General features: G+C 42.7%; 1 protein-coding gene across 1 annotated transcript in view; it reads right to left on the minus strand.

Annotated features, from left to right (window-relative positions):
• PLEKHM3 (pleckstrin homology domain containing M3) overlaps positions 1 to 21860 on the minus strand; it is a 90589-nt gene that overhangs the window by 46604 nt on the left and 22125 nt on the right. The window contains exons 4-6 of the mRNA XM_064451845.1: positions 20478 to 21413; positions 5769 to 5914; positions 19 to 212 (exon numbers count right to left, since the gene is read on the minus strand). Coding sequence (XP_064307915.1) covers positions 19 to 212; positions 5769 to 5914; positions 20478 to 21413 — 1276 coding nt within the window. The remainder of the gene's footprint in view (positions 1 to 18; positions 213 to 5768; positions 5915 to 20477; positions 21414 to 21860) is intronic.

Consider the following 21860-nt stretch of genomic DNA (forward strand, 5'->3'; position numbering starts at 1 on the left):
TATGTTTGTGGTTCATACCTTCTACGCAGATCTTCAGCCACTGCTGCTCTGCAGCTGAACAAATAGGCTCGGAGAGATTTTAGCTGCTGTCTCAGACGGACAACAGTTGCCAAAGGTTCAACATGCTTGTACAACATGGGATTTTCCTGCTGGATATCAATCAGGGGCTCCTCATAAACATATTCCAGGAACTCTTTGGCTTGCTTTGATACCTGAAAAATAAAACAATCTGTTTAGCTAGGCTTTCCTCCCAACTCTTTTTAAGCAGATCTTCCCCTCTGTGATCTGTCAGCTATTCTCTGCATCTGAATACTTACTCTGTTACCAATTACAGATGAAGACAGAGCGGAGAGAGATCCAACTGTCTCTGCTTATAGCCAAGTCAAACTTCATCAAGCCCATCAAAGTTGAGTGTATGAGATAATTGCTTGCTTACCCAAAGTACAGCAATATTTGTGGCCACGCATGTTTTCACTGTAGGGTAACATAGCTTACGAGATGTTTTTCAAGTCTAAAAACTGATGACCAAGTTTCTTCCCCATTAATACTTTTCTGTTTGTTCACGATTTTCTTTTTGGCAAGAAGCAAGTGATTAGGTAAGTGCCAAAGCACAACATTAGAAAAGGAAACACACACACTGCAAGTCCAATCACATTGTACTATCCCAGGGTATAGAACTCCAGTGTAAAGTACTACTCCCATTTGTTTTGTGCTCAGCCAGTATGGTTAAAATTATGTAAAAAGAAAATAATCAGAAGCATATCTATCAAGTAGTTGTGGTTTATTTTAAACACAGATAAATAAAGTTGAATTTTACTGGTACTGCTCCCAATGTTTCACCTGTAAGAAATTTTTCTTATTCCTTTTTCATGATAGTGCTCTGGTCACCTCCACCTGCAAAGAGCTACTGTAATCTTGATAAATTAATGGGACTTTTGTTCCCACTAGAAAAGATACTCCTGTTTCTGAGGTGAGAAGGCCAAATTCCCTCTCATTCCTTATTTCTCCATTTCATCACAGCTGGAAAATAGAAGATGGGATTATCTAAAATGAGCTGCAGATCACTTGGAAACTGTGCTACAGAAATACTATTCCTTCCACAATTCAGTTAGTCCTCCTGGACCTTTAAATCAGTGTATACACTGAGTTGAGGAAGGGATGAATTAGGCTAACAAAAGGAGAAAGGGCACACCTCTTGAGATTTAGGATGTTATTACCCTTCTGGTGCTGTAAGGTACGAAGTAGGTAAAAGCAATATACATCCTTATAAATAGCACCGCTTCCAAAACCAGCACAAGTTACTAGCTACAGGAGTCACTAGCTACTTACAGAAAAAGCCCCAGGTGTAGCCTTTTCATAATGCATAATAAAAATACTAGAAATAATGCCAAAGCTAGTCTTCCCACCAATAACTACACAGATAGACAATAACTCCACTAGCTTCCCAGGCCCTGAAGCTGTATTAAATACCTCACCTATTTGTATTAAACATCCCTTTTTTTTTTTTTAAATAATGCACATAGAAGGAATTGTGCTGTCTGAATGGAAGCAAATAACATGCTGTGTAAGGAGCAGCACAGGCAACTTGGGTTTTGTAGAACAAAACTCTACAAACCCCAAATATGTCAAGTTTTCTAATACTAGCAATGTTGATGTTTTATGAGACATGCCAACTGCAGTGCACAAGAGACTGCGGTTAAACAACCTGCTTTTACAGTCGTTAAACTATTTAGCTGTAATATCTCAGCCATCCCCTGACAACTACTATATCTATAGTAAATATTATTCTTCCACCAATGGGCAAATTAAGCTACATATTCAGTGATTCTCTAGGAGGCACATGAATGCTTGGTACAGCAACTAGCACCTCCCACCAGGAGGACCTGGTGCCCAGTGTTCTTTATAGTCTTACTTCTTTGCTTTAAACCTCTGCTGAAGTGATGGGCTCCTCATCCACCTGCCCTGCTGTCTCAGGAACCACAGGGTAATCACTGTTTAAGTACTACCCCCACGCCTGTGCACACTTGTAACCCTGTATGGGGCAACCCTCCTGAGGCTACAACCTTAGAGGAGCACAGGAACACAAAAATGCCAGAACTGAGGTCACCTGAATGACTCTCAGTACATGTGCACTATGATGACAAAGTATTACTTTGCAGCAGCTCTGGTGCTGCATGGTCTGAATGCAGCCTTTGAAGAAAGAGGAACAAAGCAAACCTTTCTCTCTTCTTGCCAATACAGTGTACCTGTGGGGTGCTGATTGCAGGAAAAATAGATTTGCCCAGCATCACTGCCTGACAGGTAGGTGTGTCGGTTCACTCTGCATGCCTGACACAGGCACGCAGGTCATTTAAAACATTAAGTCACATTGCCAACCATAGCAAAGTTACAAGAAGCTGAAATGCAGTCTTGTAACGGGAAGGGTCAGGCAGTCATAATAATTCAGCTTGCTAACAGGCAATATTCTCGTACATGTACTAGCGTACTCACAGTCCTCCAATTCTACTAGGCAGACTAGACAATCCTATTAAATAAGCCAGGCAGAGTGAGAAGATAGTGCAACAGGGTTTTAGCTTCAAATGTCATACAAGGATACATGCTAACATTTCCAGACCTTTCTTTTCTAGAGGCTGCAAACTTACAGTTCAGAATTCAGTTTACCAGAAGTCAGCTTGCCTTGAAGCTTTCTGGCACCGGGAATTCATTTCCTGTTGTGTTTGTCTGGCATTTTGCGCAGGCTGGAAGCCACCTGAACCAAACTGCAATACTCACTGGTTTTTGCGTGCAAATTGGGAAAGCAGTTGGCTTAAGTAAAAGGAAGAACGGATGTTCACCAGGTTGCCTCTTTTCTTTTCCCTTCACACAAACACATGAAAAACACAATTATGAAAACAGTAGGGAGACGGGGAAAAAGTGACCCTGGGGACTGAACTGCTGCTTTGGTTATGACAGAAGAAACATGCCCAACTGCCAAGCCCTTTCAAAGAGCTTTTACTGCAGTCAAGAGGATTTTTCTTTTCCTAGCCATATGCCTTCAGGTGTTAAATGCATTGTTGTTTTTCAAGATCTTGGGTATGGGAAGACACAACTCTACAGATTATTACTGCTTCTGTTTTCTCATGACCTGTCTGGCCAAAAGCAGACAAGAACCTCTGCATTTGCAAAACTTACTTAGTTGATGCAACAGTTTACAGCTGCTGCTCTGATGACCAGGAGTCCATGAAACATAGAAGAGAAACATGCCCAATTACACTGTGTCACCATAAAAACTCGTGTCCTAGAGTACCTATTGGTCCTTGCTTTGCCAGACACAGATAGGACAGGTGCCAGAAACCTCTGCAGACACAGGGAAAAGGTGGCAGTAAGAAGGAGTGCAGGTTTTCAAACTCTTCATTCACTTTCCTTCCATTTGGTGGACTGACAGGCACACTTCAGACTGCGTGAAGCACAGAAGCTTTTGAAGACTGAAGCCCTGTTTCAGTTCTGACCATCCAATGTGGTACATACTTATTTTCTCTCTGGGATATGCTATGAGCCTGGACAGGAGCAAGTCACACACCACAGAAGCTCCCCTTTCAGGCACTGCTGCGCTACCTGTGAGGGGCAGGGCTGTGCATTTAGGTGAAGCTCTGTTACTTAACTTCATTTTGTGATGTTGCTGCACAGCTTTGTGTGGGTACACTGGCTAATTATGGGAGGTGAAATGCTGACAAATTAAGTGATCTTCCTTCAAAAATGAGCCCAAAGAAAATTATTACTACAGAGATCACCTTAAGGAAGTGGGACAAGATATCCATCTTTGCCAAATCAGCACATTTAATCAATACACTAACAATTATAAATATTAAGTGCGACAGCCAGCACTAAGATGCTTTTAGACCTGTCATAGTCTAAACCATACAGAAGAAAAACACATCAGACCTCATCTCTGAATGGAAAAAGGAGATACAGATGTAAAAGTGGACGAAATGTGTCCTTTACCTCAGAAAAATACTGCTTAGTTCCCATGGAGGTACAGCAGGAAAAGAAATAAAAACACATGTATGCAGAATTGAACAGAAGGGGAAAACACCAAAGACTTCACAACATAACACGAACTACTTATTAATTTAATGCCATATATGGGTGGGATGGAGTTGGGGAGATCCAACCAGTGATCTCAGCTCAGTTGTCACACTGCCACTGTGACATATGATGTCCTCTTCACCTTCCCTCCCTGCCTTAGTTTCTGCTCTAACAGTTGGGGATGCTGTAGTGTTTTCCTACCTAAGGGACAGTGTTCCTTTCTTAACTCCACCTCTCTGAGCACTTTGGCACAGACTGGTAAAGTATCTGCAAAGAATTTGCTTGTGCTCCTAAGCCACCTCGCAGCTGTTCTGCCTATCTACAAAAAGTGCAGACTGGTAACTTCTCACTATTATAGTGCGAAGACAGTAGATTAAGTTTTTCAATGAATGCTTAAGATTAGAAGTCCCATTTCCTTTTGTGCCTCAGCTGCCTATACTGAGACCACAGGAATCAGAGCACTGAGCATAGTTTTTACCCTGCAGGTTTAGAAAATAAAACAGTTTATTTTCTTGGCAGTATCACTCACAGCTTGATATGAGGTCTTTTTCCCTTACCATACACTTGCCCCGTATGATGGCTACCTATACTACCATGGGCTAGCAAGTTTAGTCCTTGGTAAAAGCATGCAAAGAACAAACTCTGAAATATTTATTCCTAGTTTCTAGGAAAGGGAGGGGTTTTTGCCTCCACACGTAGATGCTTTGCAACTCTGAAGAATCTTGTATTTCATGGCTCAAGACTATCATTTTCCTGATGGCAGGCTCTGGCTATCTTTTAATAATCTGCCCGTCTGACAAATTTTCTTCAAGAGAGCTGCTTTTCCTCTAATAGGGCATTTACTGGTTATTTTTTTCCTTTTCAAATAGCCCATAATAATAATATTCGCAGAGACAAAACATCAAACAGCCTCTCCTAACAGTGGCTGCTAGGTCTGAAGCTCTAGCATGGTCTGGATTCCTTATGAGTTTGTTATTCTTTCACCATATGCTCCCCAAGATGGCAAAACAACATTGCTACCATGTTTACTGCATAATGCTTTGAGGCATGTAATCAGTTGTCCCTATCTAGCAACCAGCCACCAAGACAGCAGCAAATAGCAGATTACTTAAGTTTAAGAAAAGCTGCTTTGTGTGGCAAGTGAACAACACAGAGTTTTGTCTTCATGGTGCATTCAGCTGTCTGGTACTAGAAAAATGTCCTTTTAGTGTCCTTGAAGCATTTGTGCCAAGAGACAGGACATACTGGGCCTTGCAAACACCATGTTTGGGTATGCCAGCCAATTTCCCAGCATTTCCACAATTCAGCATCCGTCACCAAGCAGTGCCAGTCCATAGTCCCTAGTGCCCATGAAACAGGTACTCCTCAAGGGCTCAATAACTGCAAAGACTAGGGCTAAAAGAAAGCTTTCAGTGTTCTATCCCTCCCTGTCTCTTGAACAGTCAGGTAAGTAATGATGGAAAAGATGCCACCAAGAAAGAGCAGCATGGCTGCTTCTGTGGCAGAACACCTTACACCTGGCTAAGGAAATTGTGATGAAAATATCTGTCTTGTGAGAGAGCATGGCTCATTCTGGCAAGAGGGACAAAGATGACAGTATTAGCAATCAATGCCTATAGCCTTCAACCTACTGCAATGTCTGCGTTTCTATCCAAAGAGCAATTCAGTTCACTTGCTAGCAAGCCAACCTGCAGGGAGATTACCTTGTATTTGGAAGTGTCCCAGTTATGAACCAGCCGTGCAGGGATGAAGAAGGTGTCGTCCACATGGCAGGTGCTGCAGTAATACCATCCACTGTAGCTGCACACCTTGGCTTTCCCATTGGACAAGCCTATGGAGCGCTGACAGCCTGGAGAAGAGAGAGGGGAAAAGTCTGGGTTTGTATATCATGACAGTGGTACACACTCAGGATGCAGTAAGAAAAAATAATTCCCCCACCTGAGACCCTTTTAAAATTTTGTTTATTTTACCAATAAGCCATTTCTCATTCCCTAAAAACAGGGGAATAAACTGAACAAGCATATACTAACTTGGGCATCTATGACAGAGAGTTCAGAGAACAGTCAAAGGATATTTAGCACTTCTGAAGAAACAAAGGCAGGAGACCAACTTTGAGACTTGGGCATGTAAAAGCTGTGGCCCTCTGAAAAATCACAATCTGAAGCCTAGACAGAAAACGCCAGGCCACAGGAGTACTGTGTGCTCGCTCCAGACAGCTCCCATTTTCCCCATAACAGAACGGGCCACTGTTGGTTGCCTGGAGGAGCTCAAGCCAGCTCCTGCTGACAGCCAGAAGGGATGCTGACTTGGCAGGTAGGATTTGGCCACAGAATTAGCACAGCCAAGGCAAACCACAGTCAACCATGAATAATAACTGTTAGCAGCAGTCACATTGAGAATGAGTACTCCTTGACTAGCAGTGGTGACAGCTCAGTTTCCTGCGTGTTTTTTTTCTTCCCTTACGATTGGATTATCCTGTGTCTTACAAGGTCTGAGGTCTGTCTGATACTTTTTTCACAGCTGGATCCCTTGCCTCTTCCCATGCCCTCTTGTGTGGAGTCCCTGTGGTAAAACAATGTAGTCAAAAGCTGCTGCTTTAGTTGGAAAGAACTAATGCAAAGCGCTCCTTCATCTGACCACCTGTTTTCACAAAACATATAAAAACTCAATGTATCTGACACCTCAGTCTTTCAACTGTGGCTGAAATGAGCCAACAGGTACAAATAATATTAGAGTGGAGGGTTGAAGACAGGCAGCACACTCACATTAAACAACCTGCTTAGGATGCAAGGCTAAAAATGTTTGGATAAGATATAATGAGGTGTTTGTGGTCGTTATTAACACCTCTTTGACACAGCACACATGACAGTATTTCTGCTTTTCCTTCAAGTGCTAGTGTCCCCATATGACATTTACAGCTACAGACACAATTAGCACCAGAGCCCCACTCCAGCATGTGCTATATATGCTCAGATTGTCTCTGCTGGGCTGGTTAGTAAAGCTGATTAGCAGAATCCTTTTACATTGCTTTTACAGCAAAAGTACTGGTTAAACAAAGTTTTCCAGGCAGAAGTTAATTAACTGACTGCTTTTGTCAGTATAACTGATTTTATTTAGTGTAATTATGTAACCTCTCCCACGAAAGGCATCTTTTGTCCCCAGCAGAAGTTACCCTGATTTGAGGAGAGATTGCAGCTCAACTACTTTTAGGCATAAATCAAACTCCTCCTCCTCCTCCCTAGTAGCTGATGCTGCCATGTCCCCTCTGCTCTAATCAAAATAATTAGAATAACCTGACCAACACAATTAGTTCACTTCCTCCTCTTCTACACTCCAGAGCCATTTGGCCATTGATTCTCTGCAATGCACACTATCAAGTAAATCAGCATGGCACATGTCCTGTCTCCATCTCTCTCTCCCCCCTTCCTTTTTTTTTTTTTCCCCCCAAGAGAGGATATGCAGTTTCTTGAAAAAGGCAAATATACAAACAGGTCAGTTGATCAAAGAGATACTTATGTTAGTGCCTCCTTCTTTACCATCTGTAAGATCAGAGCATAAGTATAAACATGTATCTTAAGTGGTACAACTCAACATACGTAATCCAAAAATGCAATCTCATTTTAGCTAATAATCAAACAGAAAACCCAAACATTACGACTATAAATTATCATCATTGTAGAAATAATTTTTGTATGGTAAATATTAGTAGAACTTGTTGCAAAGCAGTATTTTTAGGGCAGAAAGAATGCAGCTATGCCTTTTATAAGGGTAAAGTCAATTCAAGTAATTCAGCAATATGTTACAAAAATATGACCTATGATTGTGCCTCAGGATCAGAACTTAGAAGCCAACAACTTCATATTTCCATCAATGCAAAGCATGCATTTTCCCATCTCTCATTGCCTGTTCTTTTTTTAAAAAAAAAAGTAGTTTCCTGATTAGTCAGTTTAAAAAGTTTCCATGCAGTCCTGCTCCACTATGCTGGGACAGATGAAGTCAGCAGGCATGCCTGGTAACAAGCTCAGTATCAGTGTTCTGTAGTACATATAAAACTATTCTTTCAATTTTTAAAACACATTCATAGATAAAGGTGATGGTTTTGAGCAGCTGATGAGACATGAAATACCAGTCCTGTTCATCATATTTGTATGACTAGTAGCCCTGGAAGATGCTTGCAGAAGGTACTCACACTGTTGCTATGGAGCCCATGTTTTTAAAAGCATAACAGAGATAAATCTTGCTGCTCTGTAAAGGAAATGGAGAAGCATGCCCACTTCTGTCCAGGGAGCAAGATGGAGGAATGTACAAAAGAGAATATTCCCCTTTCCCAAGCTACATGGGAACAAGCCTCAGAGAGGATTTAGCAAAACCTCAGTACAGGATGTTCTTCTGTGCCAGCCTTGCTAAAAGAAGTGAAGGGTCTGAATCTTTCTCCTCTCTAGTTGCCTCTAAATTTCCTATCACTGAAAAGCACTAAAGCATCTATCTTTATACCTCAACTGGCTCCAACTTTAGCATTCATTACATACAGCCATCGCCTTACACCGGGTGAAACAGACTGATAAATGACATGTAGTATTTTCTAGCTCAGTATGTTTGGAGCAGCTGATGAAGTACTAGTAGTAAAGCTGTGTCTGAGTGAGACTGAAGTCTCCTAACTCAATGCCACTGAAACATTCCCCACTAGCCAACACCTACTCATCTGGAGGATGGGGATGGGACAGGACACACTGATTTCATCCAACAGCCACTGTGCATTCCCTGCCACTCCACAGGCTGCTAGTCTGTCTTAGTGCCCTAGCTCCTACCTGTTGGACTAAAGGCAAGAATAAGCTAAACTCCAATTTGAACTGCCATCATCCTAAGGTAAAATGTTTGCTGTTGAGAAGTCACCATTTTAAGGCCTAATTTCTTGCAACATCCTAGAGCCAGAAACTCATTGCAGTCCACAGCGTTTTTTCAGGAGAGAAATAACAAAGTGCATAAGTCCAGGGAGGGGCTTCCCTCCTCCTCCCTCTGTCCAGTCCATAAAACTGAAGGTCTCCGGGGTGAGGAGGGTCTCAGCAAGCAATCTTGGATGCTCTTCCCTTCAGGAAGGGTGGTTTTATAAAAAGAAGAAAGTGGAAGAAGTTCCTACCCAAGCAGCATGCATTGTTTTCTTCCCTATTCCAGCCCTTCTCTGAGCCCATGTTTGTTTCTTTGCTCCTAAGAAACACATTTTTACACAGAGTATTTCTCACTCCTCTTCATATCCTCAAGTAAATCATATTCTGCAAAGCTTCTTAACAATTGTAAGGTTGGGGTATTTTAGATGAGAATGTGGCACTGGCACCTACCTTACATTTTCCCTTACCTTACAAGCTCTGCTGTTTGAAAATCATCATCCTTTCCATTCCTATCTGTTGTGATTCATAATGATGGCTATTTCTACAATCCTTTCAAATCAAGTTATCAAAGCACTGATTTTCTTTGATGTTATGCAGTTCAAAGTGATGTAGTGTGACAAACATATTTCTGTGGCATAGACCACTTATGCTGCTTTGTTTTTTTAAGAAGGAAAAAAAACAAAAAACAGAGCAAGAGTGAGTGATAAAGAAGAGGAGGAAGAAATAGCTTGTGGCTTAAAGCCCTTGGAAACCCTGTACCTGGACATTCAGGTTCAGGTACATAAACTTGCCATCATGCTTACCAAAAGCAAAGGTAGTACTGGTTTCCTGGCTTTAAACTCTTGAGCACCCCTTCCAGCAAGACAGTCAGATGTAGCTGACTACTTCAGAGATCGATAACACAACTCAGTTTGGGGTGAGGGAAAGGACCATTTCATCTTTGTAGAGAAAACACTTACTTGCCTATAGCTAGAGAAAGCACCTTCCACAGGACGGAGGGAAAAAAAGCAGCACAACTTTCACCAAGCCTCTCTCACCTATTCCTAATGCTCACACAGAATATTATCCATATAACATCCATACAAAGGTGTAGCAAACCCCGAGCCTAGAGCAAGAATACTGTGGTATTTACTATTACCCCAAATCATCCCTATCTAAAGGATGTTATAGAGCAAGCTACAGAGGGAAGAAGTGTAGCTGTAGGTATGCTGTTAGCAAAGTGAGGGAAGGAATAATCCCAAACCTTTCATCACAGAAAATATAACACAACAGCCTTGGAACCAAGCAAAGAAAAGAGGGGTTAGAAAAACTAGCAGCAAGAAAGTGCTGGTGGGCACAGATGAACCTCTCTCAACACATCTTTGAGCAGACAAGGAGTGTCAACACCAAGAGGCTCATCTCCAAGTGCTAAGACTTTGTGAGGAAAGAAGTACAGAAAGATGAGGTTAAAAAGTTACAAGAAGTCTCTCTCCTTAAAGTGGTGGTGAGGACAGCATGGAGGAAGAATCCAAGACACCTGAATACAATTCCTCTTCTGCGAAGTATGGAAAACACCAATTCCACCACTTTCAGGGTGTTGCATGCTCTTACGGTCAAGGAAGATGCACATTATTATTCTTTTTATCCAGATACCTCCTTCTTTCATCTTTTAGCAAAGAAAAGATTGGAGGAGCTCCACAGTGAAACCGATGAAGTAGAAGACCAAACTAGAATTAAGTACTCAACTGGTTTCCTTATTCAATAAAGTTCCTTGCTCAGTATCAGGAATAAGCAACTCCCTCATGATTGTACACCATAATTAAATCTGTGACAGATTATCTTAGAAGCTAATTCATTTAAAAACAACATACAATACAAAGAAAAGAAAATGACCCACAGACTTCAAAAGGCTTTCAGCTTGATAAAGCCATAAAACAGACTAAGAAGCAGCAGCACAGCAACAAATTTTCAGAGTGTTAGATCAGACATACAACATTGCTCCAGCTGCTCAGCACAAACAGAAAGAGAAGGTGAGAATTACTTCAGTTGCTGGCCTTGTGTTTCTGTGCGTCTATTCCAATTCACTCCACCACGGGAAAACTCAAACTCACGAGGAAAACACACTAACAATCCAGCTCAGTTCCCCCATATGTCTACCCAGGTTTGAATTTGCGTCACACTTTGTCCTTTTCCCAGTATTGCTTTTTTTCCAAAGCAATTATCTTTCTAACGGAATAATCCAAACTCATAAACCTCCAAAGTTTGACTCTTTACTCACCTTGCCTACTTTTTTGTGTGCTTCTTATGGACTTAAAAAAAAAAAAAACAAACACAAAAACACACCAAACAACAAAGCCTTAACAGATTAAGGGCAGAAAATTTTCCCTCATGAAGCCATGTGGGTTTGATCCTATCCAGTTATAATTATCTAAGGAACATATAAATCCCACATTACTTATCTCAGCTATGTACAAATCCCACTTTAATTATAATCTAGATCAGCTTCTCCAGAAATAGGGAAGAGTTCACTAGCCCCCAACTCCCAGACTCAATTTTTTTTTTTAAATAGACTCCAAAGGATAGACCAACCATTCCGAGTCAATAGAAACCCTGACTACTAGCTGGAGCTCAGGACTGAGCCCTAAATTAACAGCCTTCCCATCTCTGTTAGTGCCATTTGAAGGGGTGGGGAGACAGGCCACTCCAAAAGAGTGGCCCATCCCATCCTACTAGTGATGTCTCACAGGCACACTGTCACAGACCATCTCCCCAGTGCAGATGAGATGAATCATCCTCTAGGCACCTAGGCTTTCATCCAATCAGTGAGGACTGGATTAGCATAGACATCCAATATTTAGACTGCTAGGAGTAGGTGAAATAAACAACACCCTTTACGTCAGTCGTGCTGAACATGCAGAGCTGTGACCCTCTCCAAGAAGATGAAGAGTCAAGAAAAAAAAATCATTGGTGGAAACAAGCCAGGTGATAGCACATACAGGTGTATATGCAACATTCTGCATGTTTGTATTATACTTATCCTTTGTAGAAGATAGCATACAAGCATGCTGCAGATTACACAGCTATATTCTGCCTTTGCAATAACACTAATAGTAGTTAAACCTGCAAATGTAACACTGAAAAAACATAAATGTCAAACTGTAAGCTCACACTTTGCATATATAAGTCAAGAAAAAATTTCATCAATAAATCAGGACCAGAAAATATTAGCTGTGTATCTAATGGCTGCAATAAAACTACATTTTTGCAAAGTAGCTTTTTATTTGCTTGTATTTCCCCACTTGAATTTCACAAAAATATGGGTTCTTTTACCTTTAGTACCAAACACTGAGAGGGGCCGAGATGCCACTCTTCCCACAGAACTTACTCTGATGGAATTACAAACAGCTAAAGACATGCTTCATACACAGTTATGATTTGTGAATCCTTTAATGCATGGCCAGTTTGCATCTTCCTAGTGCATCCTTTCAAATCCTTTCTCCCCATTCTCAGGACAACAGTGCTGAGGAAGAATACCATATACCTCAAGCCAATTCGCTATTCTTTCCCCCATGCCCATATAGAATTATCCTCTGTAATATCTGGTGCTTTGCTGAGACTCTGAAGTGCTGCCTGACAGGAGGGAATGGGAACTCCCATGGAATGACTTACTGGCAAGATTCAGTAATTCACCAGCTCTTTAGTCAGCGATGGGAGCTGAACACACTCTCTGGGCCAGCACTTGAAGGCTGCCAGCTAGGAGTAAGGAGATAATTTGAGCATAATTAATAATGGTATTCCCATTCTTACAGCTGATTAAACTCACGCCTGGTTTTATATACTGAGAAGGTAGACAAGAGAATGGAGCAAAGAGCAGGCCAGCCATTTGTGTGATCAGAACAAGTACTGGTGCGAGCGTCCTCAGCTGTGGCCAGGTCAATTAGCAAAAAGAGTCTGTACTTAACCCAGTTTTTATTTCTGCTCCACAGTCAGTCTGAAGACCATTTAGCCCTGCACTGCTCACTCATTTACTTACACTGAAGGCTACCTAGTTTGCTAAGTTCCATTCATGTGATAAAGCAACTTTTAACATACCTAGGAAATAATCAGCCCTATTTCTCTTTGAATACACAGCTGGTTTTGTATCTCCTTTTAACATAAGGAACAACTGTGCACTAAGAGCAGTTACATATTTTTTGCCAAAGCTATTTGGCTGAGTTTCTTCTCAGTCGCACATCACTACCACAGCACTGCCTTGGGCAGACGCACCATTCGGATTTCCATAGCACAGGTATGTATCAGTCTATTCACATGGCAGAAGGCCAGACTCAGAACCCGAAACCTTCCCACCAGTTGGCCTGTGGTTTGCTCTGTAACTTTTTACATTCCCCCTGATCCGATCCACATGTAATAGTTTTACTAATTAATACAATGCTTTGGCATGTGACAGAAGGGGAGGGAAGCCCTGCCAACACACACACAAATGTCCCGGTTTTGCAGTAGTAGACCTAAAGCAGCCATTTTTCTCCTCTATTTGTCCCTCAAGGCTGCACACCCACGTGGATGCTCTGATGCTGAGCAAACACACAATGCACATCACAGGTTTATTTTACAGAGCAGCATTAAGAGGTGCTCCCTATGACACCAGCTTCTGTGAAACCTCTAATATTCCCACATCTTTGCTACCTCTTCCCCTCTGTCAAATTTAGTTAAAACAGTCAAGTAGATTCAAATTTTACAGGCAGGGGTAAAACTGTGAGCAAACAGCATTATAACATAAGCTTTGTTTTCTTAGGAAACTAAATTAACAGTCAAGCCCCAAACCAGTTCAGAAGCCTGGTATAAATTGCAACTGCAAAAAAAGTGTTGAGCAGATATGCCCTGCCTGTGCCTTCTTGTGAAGGCAAGGCCTTTATTAGCAAAAGCTGGCTTTGTGGGCTGGTTTTGATTTAAAATATGCTAGCCCAATAAATAAAGCTGTCTCTTGTAACACAATTCATGGGGAACCTCTGGGTTCTCCAGAGAAGAACTGGGTGGGGGTGGGAGTGTTGGAATTTTCAGGTCTGAGAACACTTCCTTTTGTCCAGATGTAGCTTCTTCCATCCTAACAAAGGTGAGACTTGGACATTTAGACTCCCTGTTTTTGGCATTCTCTTCTTTGAGCTTTATGCCAAAAGATTAATCAAGACTGGCTTCACACAATAAATGGACAAAAAAAAAAACCAACAACCCACCCCAAGCAACCAAGAGTTCTTTGGGGGCAGTGGAACTAATACCTAGCACCCACAAGTCAGGAAGATATAAGGCATAGCCAAGGACAAACACAGAGCCTAAGCTGAGAGTAGAGCTCACATACAGCAGAACTGAGTTCACAACAGTAAAAGAAATAAGCACAAGTATTCTATGTGTGATTAAAAAAAAAAAAGAACATACTGAAAACCTACAGAGTTGTTCGCCGAGGCAGATTAGAGTGATGGGCTTACCCATCCCCATACAGGCAGCCCGGGCTTTAAATCTGTCAGGAAGAATATGTAGATTTCATCAGCCAAGATGTATGTATCAGCTGTTCCGCCTGCAGGGCTGAGGCAAAGCCAGTAAAACACCAGCTGAGGACTGCAAAGTGCACATCAGGGTGAAGGACAGGCACCGAACTGGCTAAGTACTCAGCTAAACTGCCCTTCTGGGTGGCAGCAGGCCAACTCCAAACCAAATCCTATGAAGGGCAAAATCCCGCTCTGCAAAGGTGCCAGCCAGACCCCAGGAAGGTGAACGACCCCATTTCTACCAGCTGAGACAAAGCTAATAGTTTTCACTACATATCCCCTAGTCAAGACATCTTAAAACTGAAGAGCTCGCTCACCTTACCACTGAAGATTAAATGGCTTCTGTGCTCATAATTGATCACTGATAACAAGTTTAATCAACTCAAGCAAGTAATGGACATACCATGCAGTATCTTTTGATCTTTCCCCAAACAAGAGCTGTCACACGCCAAAGCATGGTGGACCAGCAACCTTGTGTTTTGAAACATATAGGTCCGCTGTAAATTAAGTACTCCTTGCTACAGAAATTCAAGTCACCTTTGCCTGGAAACCTTCCCCCCACTCCTCTCCACTAGTCTGTGGCCTTGTTTAGACATGGTATATTTTCCAAATACTAATTTGGCCATGGGCAGTGGTTTTTTGCTCAGCTGGTTTTGGCTAACAAAGAATAAGAGTTTAGAAGTACCACTGTCAGCGGTGGAAGTTTTACTTTTCAATCAATAGAAACAGGGCCTGAAAGTCACATACAAGACTGAAAGACGATAGTCTAAAGTGAAGATACTTCACAACCTTTGCAGTGCAAAACATATTCTGAGGGGTTTTTACATAGTCTCAAATAAAGAGCAGGCAAAAAGCTGCTGAAGTATTGGAACAAAGAGATCAATTGATATGAAACCGAGCACAAAATATATACAGCACATAGAACACACAATCCTAAAAGCCCTGGACAGGTGAGGACAATTGTTATTTGGGACTAAAACTGTGACAAGAGTGCTAACAACTTTCCAAATGACCTTCTGGTATTTTATTATTGTGCTACTGTGCTACATTTGCTAAAATTTGTCCCCTAGTATTTTTATTTCAGTGACATGCTACAAATAGGTGCTGGGTGTGATGACAGTTCACAAAGTATTTGCTAAACTAAAGGAAGGAGCACCCATGCTTTTCAACTATCTGGATTTGAGAAGTTTCAACTATATGGCTTTTTGACAAGCTGAACAAAGTCAACATCGCACCTGGCTAATTCTTCCCCCCTCCCTTTAAAAAAAAAAAAAAAAAAAAAAATCACACTTACTGGCTTGCAAGACATTAGGAAAATACTTTCTTTTCATTGGGGGTGGGGGGGAAATGGGAGCTTTACTTTTACCACAGTAGGGGCTGATTTCAGACCGTGGGGTGAGCTACAGCAGAGGCTGCAGGAGCTGGGCATGTTGCACTGGACTGTCCCCCATCTACACATATGATCACAGCACTAGAGGCAGAATGACTCCTTGAAAGCCAACAGCTTTCCACCTGCTGCTCAATTTGACAGGGCTACTAGCTCAGGAAATAGGCCATTTACTAACCTTGGCTTCTCTGCACCTAGTGTTCAGCTCAGCCAGCCAAGTCAGTGGAGCTGTAATAGCAGTATTTATCCTTTTGGCAAGTGAGGAGACATGGAGAACACAGGGAGGAAAAGACAGAATGCAGCCCAGAAGAGGAGCAAGGAAAGCCACACAGACAAACAAAAGGGTGTAGAGCATGTTTTGCAGAAGGCAGAAACTCCCACATCCATTAGGACTTGCAGTCTAAGCAACAAGAGCTCCTGGCAGACACAACTGACTTCACTGAAAAAAATGTTTGTTTTAATAAAGGACAGGGAGAAAAAAAAAATAAATAAAAGGTGAAAAGGAAGAGAGACATCAAAAGAACAGGAGCTATGCAGAAACAGGAGGCAAGGGCAGAGGCCATATGTCCTCCCCATCTATGGAAATGAGAAGGCACATGCCAAGGTAATAGCAATAATGAAGGGCAGCTGGGGACATTTGCTCCTTATAGACCTCCAGGACAGTTTCCCTAAGAACAAGACAGGACAGCCCCTGGAGTACTCACAACCACCTACTGCCGTCTACAAGATGCTGCACTTGCCAAAAACATGCATTGATGGAAGTCACCTCATCTCAAGTTTGTAATATGAACAGTTTGGGGATTTATCTTAAATCCCCAAATAATAAATAAATAAATAGAAATAAATACATAAATATTTCCAGAAATAAATACATAAAATATAACAACACGCCCCCAACGGACCTTCCTAACATGATACGTGCCTCTGATATCCTACATATTAAAAGAACAAATCATAAAACCTGATATTTACCAGCTTGGACTTGCAACCAACTTTCACTTCATACCCATTTGAAGGCAAGGGTTAGGTCCTGCCAAAATCCCACCTGAGCTGATCAAAGCTCACAAATGCTACTGTTGCTCAGAGCCCCAAACACTTCCCACAGGAACATTGCTATTCCCCAGCAACAGGGCAAGATCACACCTCCAGTTACATGAAGATGCAAAGGACAGAAGAGGCTACCATTCCAGTGCAGTTTCCAGTTAACTCCATGTTCCAAAATGTATTTGTGTTCTAAGCCAAAAATATAAATAATGGGAGCAAAGGTACAAGGGTTTATAAAACAATGCCTCTCCACTGTTAATCAGTGGTCTATTAGTTCGTTTTTGGAAACTACGAGAAATAATGTCCTGCCCTCTGCAGTAAGACAGAGTTCGAAATGTGGGGACAAGCTTTTGCATCTACTGATCAAGCAAAAGAAAACTTTTTTCAAGTTGCCCTTCTGACTCCAGTGTATCAACAGTTTGTCCCCTCTGCCCCATGACTACATCTGACACCACCGCCTTGGCTTATATCACGAGTTGAAAAGTGCTAGTCAGACACTCCGAGATAAACTTGTCAATAGAGAGGCACAGACATTCCCGTTCTTCGCTACCTGCCTGTCAGTGTCAGCTGTTTGTCTGGGAGCAGCCCCTTGAAAAGCTTTTACTGAGGGAGAAAAAGAAAGGGGGATTTCAAACGGGGAAAAAAAAAATCGGGGAGGGGAACCCCAAAGACTGCAAAGAGAAAATTAAAGAAAAAAACCACCCAACCCTGTCCCCATCAGGTCCTCCCAACAAACTTCTTTATCAGAGGTTCATTGTCAATCAATTAGCCAAGGCAGCAGGAGTCTGTAGGGAGGGGGGTAGCTCTAGAGACAATGGTCTGCCCTGTTGTATTACTATTTAATCACTTTTCCTAAATAAATAAAGCAGCCCTGAGGTGCTGTCACGTCAAGGGAATTTATAACAAAAAACCCCTTCATTTTTCATTGGTCATTACTTTTCCTTCCCTCCCACCCCTGCAGGACTAGAGAGGGTTATTACTGTAGCCTTAAGTTCCATCTTTGTGTTGCTTGCCTTTGATTCCCACTCGGACCTTGCCACTTTCTGGCACTAATTTGTCAGGCCGAACAAAGGAGGGATTTGTACCTCCTGTAAGGTCTCAATTAGGAAAGGCTTCTGCTGTATTATGTGCCATTGGGACAGGACACAAAAGACGGTAATTACAGGAATTTGCACTAAATGGCTGAAGAATTCACAGCAAAACTTTTCTTCCTCCCCCCTCCCCGTCCTTTTCCAAGCTTACCCCTCCCAGCAGCCCTGGGGAAAACAGCTCTCAATGCCTGCAAGCTGTAATTACCAACAGCAGGCCCCTTAGGTTAAACAGCAGCCCACGCCGGGAAACAGCGCAAACCGCCTGCAGGGAGCAAGGTACGCGGAGAGAGCCTCAGCTTGCTGGTGTGCCCCTGAAGTCTCCTCAGCACAAACTTTTCTGAGCCAGACAAGTTTCCCCTGTTTCTCCCAGTTGTAACTACAATTATTGATCTCTTTGCTCTGTGGTAACAGCTAGAAGTTCCAGCCAGCTCTCAAAAGACCATCTCTAAGCGTCTCAGGCAGATGGCAAAGGGTCCACTCCTGCGGTAAGTGTTCTTTGTTCCCATCCTCAGGTACAGGGAACCCCAGTAGCCAGCTTCTCACAGACTCTCCACAACTCACATTTCTCTGCACAAGAGCGTTTGTTCAGTTTTGCGGACTAAAAGAAGACCACAGGAGCACTGAGAATGCCTCATGTATCCGGAAAAGACTCCATGCAACCCTGACATGGTCAGAGCACCTTATTTCTGTGGGGAATACATGAGTGAGAGCAGATGAATCGTGCCGTGTTTGGGACAGAAGTCTGCTCCCATACTTCATAACATAAGACTAAAACCTATTTCACACTGGACACATGGATTTTGTTCCATCCCAGGTCCTGATTCCATTTTTGAGGAGGTCACTGGAAATGCTCACTTGAAACTCTCCCAGACCTCAGTCAGAGGATGAAGCGAAATTACAAAATTTTCCTCTACTGAGCACTGAATTAAAAGGAATGAGGAGAAAGAAATGAAGTTTCAATGTTGTATGGGACATTATCTTAAAATGAAGCTGTTAATTCTGCTGACTTCTTGAGTTTCACAAGCCGTCAGCTGGGTAACACGCTGGGCTGGATCCGGATCTATCTTGGGGATACTTATTTGACCCGTTCTCAGAGTATCCTTGCAGTTTTCACTCTCACAACTATCCTTAAAGGTAAGACATGACCAGTCTCCAACAGTGTTCAGGTAATCAGAGTTATAGGACCCAGGCATGTTCAGTTTCAGCAGTGGCTTGGCACAAAATTATTCCCAGAAAAAACTGGCATGAAGTCACACAAAGAGTTTGTGTCCAAGAACAGAACTGAATTCAGACAGAATCCCCGATATTGTGACAAAATCATTAACAGCAGCGAGGCCAACCTTCACGATGCTCTGGCTACCAGGTGGGTGCTGTGCACTGTGGAGAGGTGAGCAGGAACACCACCTGCAGGTGACTACCAGAAAGGGACAAACCCAGCTGCACCCACAGCCACTTTTGAGGGCAGCTCAGTACTTCTGGGGCTCAACTCTCCCCTGGAAATGAATCAGACCAGCCAGCAGGTCCTGGCCTGCACAGACCCCTTCCCAGACCCACGTGCGGTTCCAGAGCAACAGAAGAATCAGACAGATCCCCAAACCCAGAGCAGAGTGAGGAGGAGGCATGACCCTCACAGCTCCCTTAACAAAAGAGGAAAAACCCTCCAGAAAAGCTGTTCCTGATACAGCTGACAATTTCTAAGTGAGTATAACCAAAGCAAGCCACAGAGTACAATTTATGCACAAAGTTCCCAGATTTGCTCCACAGAGGTGCCTTGCTAAAGTAAAAGGACAATGAACTGCATTCACACAGGTCCCCTCTATTTTCACTTCATTCCCAAGCTGGATAAAATCATGCTCTTGCCTAGGACTAGAGTCAGCAGTCAAATGAACTGAGATTTACAATTAGATGTAGAGTCTTAAGGTCATGTTTTCACCCCTGCCTCAAGGGAAGAACTGAGCAGATGAGCTCATGCCTGAACCTCAGTACTAGAACATGTTGCCAAATGAGTGTGTTTAATGGAGGCACACATGCTTTGAGGAGTCTCCCCAGAAGGCCCAGAGCTGAAACTGTGTTCCCAAAATGACTTGGAGGAGACACAGTAATAAAAGGAAACAAAAGTGCTTGAAGTTGGAAAGTTGTATTCTATCCAGAATTCAAATCGCTTCAAGTCTGGACCACCTTTTTCCAGCACCCTGAATCAAGAAAACAGCTCAGTCACTCTGTAAAGCAGCCCTGGCTCCTGTAGTGTTGTATGTGCAGGATCTAACATTTCAGCACTGCTCATCAAATGCAGGTGAATCCCTGAATATGCCATAGGCTCTTCTCCACATTTTACAGAAAGCAAAGAAAGGCTAACACACCAAAGTGTCTACAGCCATAATGAGAGGCAGGGAATGGCTGTGTACTGCCAAAACACCTACATGCTCTCCCAAGTGATTTCCTGCAGAAGGGGAGTGGGTGAAGATGCTGCAGTCTGGTTGCTTACCTGCACACTTGAAGCTCTGAACTGTGAGCCCTCTTTCTAGAGACAGCGTGGTCAGGATGCTCAGGAAGCTGGTGGTCACAGACTGGCGTTTGGTCTTTCTAAGATCATTTCCAAAGGGCCAATCTCCAGGTTTGCTCCTAAGTGTGACCTGCTGGTTCTGAGTTAAACTTCTAGTAGCATTGGCTGCTGTTCTCAGTGCCTCCATCCACTCCTGGGCCCTCTGATGGGTCTCTGCACGCAGGCGGAGGACATCTTGAGGAAAAATGACCTGAAAGCATGAGTCACAGCCATCCTGAGTATCTGTCTGGACCGACAGGCACACATCGACATTGTAGCTCAGCAGAGGATCTTCATCAAGCCTTCCCGGTTGGAATGCCATGAGATAAGACCTGTTCAAGACAAAAGTAAATGCCTTCCAGTTATTCTGGACAGTTAACCTATAAAGAGTCCCTGATTTGAGAATATTTTGGTACTCTTTAGTGTTTTCAGTCAAATTCATGGACAGGAAGAGCTCCATAGGCTTCTCTAACAATCCATTGGTTTGAGAAAGGTCACTGTTATTGTCAGGCTTGGGCACGTTCTCCAGTTTCTCCTGCTGTCTTGTGAAAGCAGGCACAGAAGCACGCACCACTTCCCAGAGTTTCTGTCCCCAGTCCAAAGCCTCCCACGAGGACTCTGCCTTCAGCTGTAGCTGTGAGTTGTCTGACAGGACAGTGTTCACCACCTTGGTTTCAATGCAGCCAGTAACAGTGACTCTCTGAAAATGCATGAGTGGATACACGGTGGGAAGAGTCTGGTTGCCACTGCTGTCCAAACAATACAGGTACAGTTTGTATGGCGAGAGCTCAGCGTAACAGGTTTGCCAGTAACTGTCATTGTCTCTTCTAATTTCTAAGTATCCCTTCTTCAGAATATTTGGGAACGTTGGCTTGTGTTCTAGAGGAAACAAAATGAGAACGTTACCATTAATTCTTTTTAAATAGTAGTTTCAAATTGCTGTGTCATTCTGGCTTATCTCTCCTACCCATACATGATATATCTGGAGGATAGGATCACAGAAATAGCCTTCACCCAATAGGTTATAATTATCAAAGACAAGCACCAACTCTATATTTGAGCCAAGGAGAATACAGTACTTTTTTACCCAGAGGTACCAAACACCTTACAAAAAGGGGACAGGGAAACAGAGAGACGGAGAAACAAAGCAATTTTCCTGAGATTATCCAGAAGAATAGGGACAGAGCAACAAAACACTGCAAGTCTCCCATAACCTAGTCCAGAAGAGTACAATATTATCAAGTGATCTATTGCCAATTAAAATAGATTTTGACAGTGAGAAACAAATAAAGATTAACACACCTTCCTCTCATACCCCTCCTCTTT

This window comes from Phalacrocorax carbo, chromosome 5 (assembly GCF_963921805.1).
Source record: "Phalacrocorax carbo chromosome 5, bPhaCar2.1, whole genome shotgun sequence".
Taxonomy (NCBI): domain Eukaryota; kingdom Metazoa; phylum Chordata; class Aves; order Suliformes; family Phalacrocoracidae; genus Phalacrocorax; species Phalacrocorax carbo.